A 9,032-nucleotide genomic window follows, 5' to 3' on the forward strand; every position below is an offset into this window, starting at 1 on the left:
TTTAAAACCCTTCTGCTGAAAATTCCAGAGCTACTGTATACCTATCTCCAGTTTATAATGTTATTCTCTGTGTGATCTAGTACCCTTCCTCTGGGTGTTAACATTGACATCAAAGCAATTCTTCCTATCTTCTCCCTTCTTCGTTTTAACTTTACAGCATAGTGGACCAAAGAGACACAGGACCCTTGAAGATTTCATTCAGTCCCAGTTTGTTAGGGCAATGACCTGATTCACACATTCATCTTTCACTGTTCATTTTTCTCTGAACTTTGTGATAATGGCTGCATCCACACTGCAGAAATAATCCAGTTTGACATGATTTTAACTGCCATGGCTCAGTGATATAGAATTCTGGGAATCTGTAGTTTTGTGAGACATTTAGATAGCTTCTGTGTGACAACAAACTACAATTCCCAGAATTCCATAGAACTGAGCCAAGGCAGTTAAAGTGGTGTCTCTGGGTTATATCTGCAGTGTGGATGCAATGAATGTTCTTGGTGCAAAAAGTACCAAAATACACATTGAAAGTATTTATTAGTTTATAATTCTTACACAAGTGCATTTTTTAAGGATGAAGTGTAAGAAAATGTGCTTTAGGGTAAAATTCAAAAATGTATCTCATGAAAGAGAACCAGTATGGTCTCAGCCTGGAAACCCACTGGGTGACTTTGGCCAAGACATGTTCTCTCAGCCTCAGAGCTTTGGCAACTTCAGAGGAAGTAAGTGGCAAAGCACTCTGGGCAAATCTTGCCCAGAAAACCCTGTTTTATGTTAACCTTAGGCTTGCCATGAATTGAAAACAATGTGAAGGTGCACACACAACAATAACGATAATTTCATTAAAAAAAAACTGCAATGAAATAATGTAGATTTTAACATTTACATTTTGAGTAGTAAAATTTGCTGATCGATGTGGAAAAATAACAGATTTATGAGTGGACACATGTAAAAATGTATGTGTGTGTACACTAAAAATGGAAGGAAGGGGCAAACTTTGTCCTATGTGCTTAATAAGCTGTGTCTTCTGAAAGCCTTGGCTTTCTATGTAGATGGTCAGGCACATTTTATTTATTCATTTATTTCTGCAAATTAAAGTAAGCTAAATGCATTTGACCTCAGATGGCCCTGGTATAAGTTAATTTGAGAGACAAAGCTCATAAAGTTCCAGTAAAGCACATCAACAACTTCCCAGAATAGATTGAAATTGAAATGTGATTGCTGAAACATAACCTCCCAAGCCAGAGACATCATGAAGTTTTAGGATGTCTCAGAATCTGAATAATTGGGGACAAAAATGTAATTCATGAAAGAAGCAGATCACACGACACAAGCAGACTGTGCCCATGACTTCTTAAAACTGAATTTTTTGGGAAGAGAGGAAAAAATATCCAACAGTTTTTCAGGTTTGGGGCTCATTGTCAATCTATCTTATTTGCTAGGTCTCCCTCTCCCTAAGTGCCCCCCCCCTTCCAAACTTTATTTGCTGCCTTTAGAAAGAGCAGCAGAAAAGATGTTGGCAGCTTGGACATCATTTTGCTTTCACCACAGTGCCCTAGATCAAACATCATTCTGGTGCATTGCAGGGAAGAAATGGTAGCCACCACACAAACACTGAAAATATAATCAAAGGTTGGATATAATATTTGAAGACAATTCTGCCAAATAGTCTTGTTTTTTTCTGTAATAAGGGGTAACAAGTAAATGCACACCTTCTAAGAAGTTTTGCAGAGCCAGTATGATTTGGTGGTTTGAGCACAGGACCAGGACCCTGGAGATTGGGTTTGAAGCCATGCTCAGGCATGGAAACCTGATGGGTGATCTTGGATGAGTCACACCCTCTCAGCTCCAGAAAACCCTGTTTTCCTTATGGTCACCATAAGTTGGAAACATCATGAAGGCACACAACAACAAAATTAAGAAGTTTTGGCTCAGCTGTGCTCTTCATCAGTACGAGCCACATTCATTTCCGTTTGTTGGGCAGATCCTCATGAGAAATGGCTTTGATGTTTTAGTTATAACTTGTCCTATGATGCATTCACACTTCAGTAAAGAAGGCCAATATCCTGCTTTGGCCAGAACAATAACAGAACATCTTTCCTTTCACTAGAATCAGTATCAGACTCACAGATGGAAGGCAGTTCTAAGGTTGAAACCCAGACACATGGTTACAATCCAGGCAGTGGCAAATGATGACTTCTACTGTTAGTGAAATGGTGACTTGCTCAGGTTTTTTGTTGTTAACTGTTATCAAGTTTACCCATGGCAATCCTATTCTTAGAGAAGGAGTTCAACAAGTACACAGAACAAAGCAAATAGCACAAGAACCCAAATGTGGAAGGGAGGGGGGGAAGCTTTAAAAGACAGATAAGAAGAATAGTTCATCGTCATAATAATAATAATAATAATAATAATAATAATAATAATAATAATAATTTTTATTTCTATCTTCCCGCCTCTCCCAATGGATTGAGGCGGGATCACAGCAGAGTTAAAATTACACTTACAATATTGCAGCATTAGTTACTGCACAATTAAAACCACAGCTAAAAATATAAAAGCATAAGAACATAAAAGCATAGAAACATAAAAACATAGATGTCTGTATATTAATGCACAGAGCATGGGAAATAAACAACCTGAACTCTTAAGACAGCAAAGCAAATATGATACAACAGGCTTCACTGTAACCTGGTGGCATGATTGAAATTTAGTAATAGAGGGGTTTAACCTAGTTCAGAGAAACAGACGAAATAGGAAGGGAGGTGGAGTAGGATGTGTATACCTGTGAACAGATCCATGCCTTAAATTCTGGAAGCCAAGTTGAAAGCATCTAGTTAAAATTAAGCAGGGATGTGGTGGTGGTGGGTCTACTATAGATCCCCAAGCCAATTTGAGAACTTGGATGGTGCTTTCCTGGACCAGATGACCACACATTCAGAAAGGGGAGATGTTATAATAATTGGGAATTCAACTATCCTGGTATTTGTTAAAAGTCAAACTCTGTCAGGGATGATCTGGTTAATGAGGTGGAAGTAGAAGGATCCTTAGGTGGAAATGACCATGTTCTCTGGAGGCTTTTTAACAGAGTACTTTGTGTCTTGCTGCATGGCAGGGGGTTGGATTGGATGGCCCTTGTGACCTCTTCCAACTCTATGATTTTAGGTGGAATAGGAAGGGGTACCAAGGACGATGCTTTCCTAGAAGAGCCATTGTAATACATTTTCCAGAGCTTTCCAGCATTACTGCTTGTCCCCATTTCTGTTGGTGCACTTTCAGCTGTCCTTATCAGTTGAATGAGCAGCAAGGGGCAAAAGAGGAAATAGCCTCTATATCCTTGTCCTTTTTCTCTTTCTGTTGCCACTTCCTCTACCCATTTTTGCTTCTCTGTATTATTAGTTGTGTTTAGTAAGGGGTGAGTTGATACACCATCTTGTCATGGTTTCATTTTTCCTCTGTCTCCAATATTTCTCAACAAACTGTGGTAGGTTAGCACTATGTAAACACTATTCAGTAAGTCTAAATTAATGATGAAGGTTTGTTCATCATGATGGACATATGAGGACCTGCATTTACCATGCAATATACTGAATGCAACATATAGATTGGGGACAAGATCTGCTTCTTTCTTTCTACCCCTATGTATTCAGTGTAAATACATTTGGCAGTCTGTAAATGAATAGCTGAACAGTCAAACCATTTATTTAATGTAAAGAAAGGGTTTCTTCAATGAAATTTTGTAGGCACATTTTCCCACAGATGTTTCCTCTAACAAACTGTGCACTTACCAGATGCTTCATATGCAACAAATGCTGCATGTGACTACCCAACAATTCTTTTTCACAGGCTTCTGAATATCATCTTTGTTTCAGCTTTGCCTCTTTGGCCAAGTGTTTGGTCAAATCTGTTTCTTCTCTGTGGTTGTTCATTCTAATCTTGTTATGGCAGCAGAAGGGGTAAAATCTAATATATGAATGTAATGGGAAAGGGTATAAAGTTCAGTGATAAAATACATATGTTGTATGCAGAAGGTGTTGGGTTAAGTCCTTGAACTTTCCTAGGGTGTCATAGATAGTGATATGCCTGGAATAAGAAAAATGCCTAGTGGTGAGAGTGCAGAAAAGAGTAGGAAGAGACCCAGGCTCCAGTCCCTTTCTAACCATTAAAAGGTTAGAAACCATTAAAAAATAATTGGTGTGACCTTAGTCTGGTCATTCTTTTTCAGCTAAGCCAATCTAACAGGGTTGTTGTTAGCATAAAATGGAACATGTACTTTACTCACATGGGCTCCACTCACTTTGGAAGAAGGAAAGACAAAAGAGATGGGGGGAGAGATGCAAAAAGCAAACTTCAGAAATTGTGTATCTTACTTTTGGGGCTACATCTCCCTGAAACCTCTAGATGCTATGGCCCCCAGCCATGCTGAGTGGGGGGTACTAAAAGCTGTAGCTCCAAAAATAACCTTTCCAAGCTCTGAATTCACTCTGTACCTTCTAGCAAGTCCAGCTTGGGACACTGGGGTAACTTATTGTCACACCTTGATGTTGCATTAAATCTCATAACACTTGTTCACTAACGTAGGCTTCAGAATGTTATTTGTCACTGGTGTGTGTGTGTGTGTGTGTGTGTGTGTGTGTGTATGTAATTTAATGCAATTTTATCTGCAAAAAGCTTTGGAATACAGATATTAGGGGAAAGCAGTTTGCAACTTTTAAAGTCATCTTTTTAAGAAAAGTTCCCTCATGCCAAAGACTGATTCATGGATGCCTTTCTTAAATGCTAAATTCATATCTCAGATAGCCCAAACTCATGGCTTCCTTACTACTCCTGGTCATGTGAAGGCTGCTCTCCTTTGAAAACTGCAGATCCAGAGAAATACATATTTTATCTGAAACATTAAACATATGCTCTAACTGTCCAGATATGGCAGGATCAGTCCTGATGAATCCTCTGTTGTCCCACTTTTTCAGCTGCTTTGATAACGTCCCAGTTTCTTTCGCCTCCTCCCATTTTCCTCCCTTTGTCAATAGCTGCAAACTGATTTCAAAGTGCAGATGTAGTTTGCACTCAGCTAATTCAACAGGGATAAGAAGAGAGGAGGGGGGCAAAATCTTGCCCTTCTCTGTAGACTCACGCAAAAGCAAACTGCTGCAGCTGCTCTTAGCTTGTGTGATTTTCATCATTAATAACCTTTGCTTTCTTGACCAGACTCTGATGTTGCTTGGCTTCATGTATCCCAGTTTTAATCTGTGATATTGTGAATGGTACACATTGCATTCTACAGATTTTACCAGGATGAAAATGGTTTCTGTGAAACTGAATTGTTACAACATCTCTCTGTGAAGCTTGTGTGTGCCTGTGTGCAAAGCTCAAAAACAGGATGCATGAATCAGCCAGTGTAATGAAAGAGAGTGTTATATTTTACATTCTTACACTCCGTGAACTGTAGAAAAGAAAGAAAGAGAAAGAAACTGCCGACGTGAGGAGAAACTAACCTGATGTTTGTCTGTTGTACAGGTCACCGGCCTTTCCAATGCAGATACTGCCCCTACAGTGCCTCTCAGAAGGGAAATTTGAAGACCCACGTTCTTTGTGTCCATCGCATGCCTTTTGACAACAGTCAGTATCCAGATCGCAGGTTCAAGCGCTCCAGAGTTGACTCCGAGGCTTCTGGGAATTTAGAGGAACCTGCAGCTGTCAAACCTGGGAGCTCGACAGAGTTAACAGAGGAGGGCAGCAAGGCCCAAGAGTAATGCAGTAGAACAAATCAATCTGTATATTGCAATATTATTTCATACAGTTTTTAGATATGCATTTGGGTAACAGTGAGTTTGCTTAACTGTCTTCCGAGGCAGAATTTGTGTGCAAATTCCCAGAAGCATACAGGATGTTTAAGACCTTAAAGAGATATAGAGATATAGATATTAAAAAAGGAAAAAAGAAAAAAGAAACCTAGCCCTTGAAAATGGCTGTTAAACTGTTACCTGGCAACAAGTACTTCCAAACAATGTAGGTGGGGATAAATCAAGTGGGTGTCCCCCCCGAAAGAAAACGTGAGGAGCTTGTAAGATTTCTTTTGGAAAAAAATATTATTGTAATAAAGAGGACACTATAGGAGAAAGTGGCCTTCTTCCAGAAATAACGCTCTTACCAGAAAAAGGAAGAAGGAAAGAACTGATACCATCTTACCAATTTAATGTTGCCTTGAAGATGGTGGGAAAGGAAGGGAGGGGGGGTCTGTGTTTTCATTGCTGAAAACACCTTTTTAATATGATACCAACCGCTGTCATTTGCCTAGCATAGTAATGAGATGTGTTGGTAGACTGAGATGGTGCCAGTCAGACTGGAGCTGTCATTGCAGAGAAAATCAATTCAACTGCACTATAGGAGAAATTTTAGACGGCCCATAAGCTACGGTCAGTGCTGACCTATATTGAAAAGGATTGTGTTATTGCATTTTAATTTTTAAAAGATATATAGAGATATATAGAGATATATAGACACACATACACACACACATACAGAGAGAAAGAGAGAGAGACAGCCAAATGAACTAAGGGTTGGAAGAAAAGAAATTCTGCACTCCGTTGAGAGAATGCAGATTTATGGTATGAAGTCTTTTTAGGGGGGAGTTGTTTTGCTTTATTAGTACAATTTGCTGTATTGAGGGAAAAGTTTTTCTTCCTGTTCTGTTCCTTTTTAATACAGTAGGTTGCTATAGAGAGATTTAGAAATATGTATTACAGAGCATACTGGATAGGGTCACTGGTTAGCCTTATCTAGAAGTGATATCGGGGCAAAAATTATATAATTCAATAGAAAGTTTGCTTCCATTCTGTTTTGTTTTGCTTTTCAAAAAAAAAACTTGAATGAAGGATTCCCCAGTCAAGGTTAGTTTTCATTTATTAGCAATTTAAAAATAAAACAAGTGTTACAGACATTGTGCAGGAGCCTTGTGTTTTAAACTGGAGAGATTGCTTTTCAGGCAATTTCATCTAAAATACGAATCCAGACATCCTGCTCTTTGTCTCTAGTGAAACAAGATGAAGAACAATAAAAAGGAGGAAAAAAAGTGTTAGCTAATATTTCTTTCTTTCTTTTTTTGGTTAGGAAAAAAAAGTGTGCTCTATATTTTTGCAGATATTAGCTTTTCTATGAATTGGCCCCTCCAAATTCAGTCTGTTGCTTCCCATCTCAGTCGCTTTGGAGAGATGATAATGAAATACATAACTAAGACAAAAGCAATTTTAAAAAAAGGAAGAGAAAGGAATGGAGTGAAAGGAACAAAGGAAGAAGAAAGTAAGAACACGACTTAATAGTTCTTACACTCATTTGAATGTTGCTAGATTTTTGCCTTTTTTAGTATTTCCTTTGAGAGAAGTGGAATTGGTGCTGTTCATGATGATAGAGAAGGATGGATGTTTTCTCTTAACAAAACGATTCAGACTTTGGGAAAACAAAAGAGTTAAATATGAAAAGTCAGTATATCCTTACAGGCTGGGAGCACAGAGTACAAAAAAACCCAGGGCCTTAAAAAAAAACTTCAGCTCTGCCTATAGCAGTTTACAAACCCCCCCACAAAACCCTAAACTGCAATCAATGTAAATAAAATTTGTAGCGCTACCCTGAGACTGAAAGAAAGAAAGAAAGAAAGAAAGAAAGAAAGAAAGAAAGAAAGAAGAAAGGAAAGGATTCTCAGGCTAATAAGGAATATGGTTTGCATACGCTGTCAGAAGAAATAAAAATGTTACCACCCAATCGAAGTTTTCAGTTAAACTGAGGTCCCCATGTAAGTGGGACCCCCATCTGGCAGACGGCAAGCTGCTTTTCTCATTTTTATCGAGGGTTTCTTTTCCTTTCCTTTCCTAGACTAGTTCTCACTGCCTTACTTAAACCGAGTTGATAAACTTAATGCAACTGTTTCTTATGATCCTAGGTAAAGGATTGAAATGTAATTGAAGACTTTCTGACTGTAGTAAGCTTTAGGATTTAAACTGCACTACCGTGTTTGGTGACTGTGTTTCGGTCGCTTGCTTTTTGTGTGTTTGCGCCGCCTTCAGTATCTTAGTGAGGAAAAAAAAGAGGAAAAAAAAGATCCCACATTCCATTTTCTTGCACTTTTGGAGCTCTCTTCAGTATTCTTTTGTGTCTTCTGAGCATTTTCAGATGCGACAGGCAATAATTCCGTTTGTGACACTGGAAACTTCTCCCCCCGTTCTTTGTGATGTGTGTGTTGAATCCATTTTGGTCTGGTGCTACTGTCCCTATCTTTTGCCTCTCTGACATCCACCCTTATCCCTCCCCCAGAACATTTGTAACTTGGAATACAAACAAGTGACAGGAGCAGTGAAACATTGTCAGTTTCTGAATATCATCGTGCTTCACATATCTAAACATGTCAAGTTTTTTCTCTGTAACTTCTGTAGTCTGTGATATTGGTCAAAATACTGTCTACATTCCTACACAAAAGGAAAAAAATAATCTATCTTGGAGAAAATCTGAGATCAATAGAGTAGAAGATTTTGTTGCTATGCTTGTAACGATTAGGAGAAAAAAACCTTTGTATTTAAAAGTTTATTCTTGGTCATTATTTATTATTATAATACATCAGTTGACAGAACTTTATTCTGGTATAGAAGTATTAAAAGTTGTTTCCCTCCTGAGCAAATGAGTGATTTTTTTCCCTTTTTCTTTTTGCTGTTAGAATAAAAATGTCTTTGAAGCAGTATGGTTTTATCCAGTGTTTTATACAATAAAGCTTCTACCTCTTGGGGGAAAAACAGAGAAGTTTTCCTACCTACTCCTATTAGGAAGTTACATACGTCTATATATATTCGAATCTCTTGCGCCTTTGCCAGATTTGAGACAAAAAGTGATGTCAGTGAAGTCACAGTTTTTAGGCAATTAACTGAAGTATATTATGCTGGATGTTTACTCAAGTCTCTTAATATTCTAACCAAATCTATACACGGTATATACGTAGACGATATATATATCTTAATTAAAAGATTGCTGACATCTGTTTTAGCATGTAG

General features: G+C 38.2%; 1 protein-coding gene across 6 annotated transcripts in view; it reads left to right on the forward strand.

Annotated features, from left to right (window-relative positions):
* The window catches only part of ZNF536 (zinc finger protein 536), a 479,395-nt gene extending 470,820 nt beyond the window's left edge, over positions 1–8,575 (forward strand). For 5 of the 6 annotated variants that reach the window (XM_089539948.1, XM_089539953.1, XM_089539951.1 and 2 more), the window contains one exon: positions 5,515–8,575. In XM_089539948.1, coding sequence (XP_089396074.1) covers positions 5,515–5,750 — 236 coding nt within the window. In that variant the 3' untranslated portion in view covers positions 5,751–8,575. The remainder of the gene's footprint in view (positions 1–5,514) is intronic. The other variant, XM_089539954.1, reaches the window with a different exon arrangement.
* Positions 8,576–9,032: the final 457 nt, after the last annotated feature.

Source organism: Sceloporus occidentalis, unplaced genomic scaffold (genome assembly GCF_023333645.1).
Source record: "Sceloporus occidentalis isolate IW3139 unplaced genomic scaffold, rSceOcc1.0.p SCAF_10, whole genome shotgun sequence".
Taxonomy (NCBI): domain Eukaryota; kingdom Metazoa; phylum Chordata; class Lepidosauria; order Squamata; family Phrynosomatidae; genus Sceloporus; species Sceloporus occidentalis.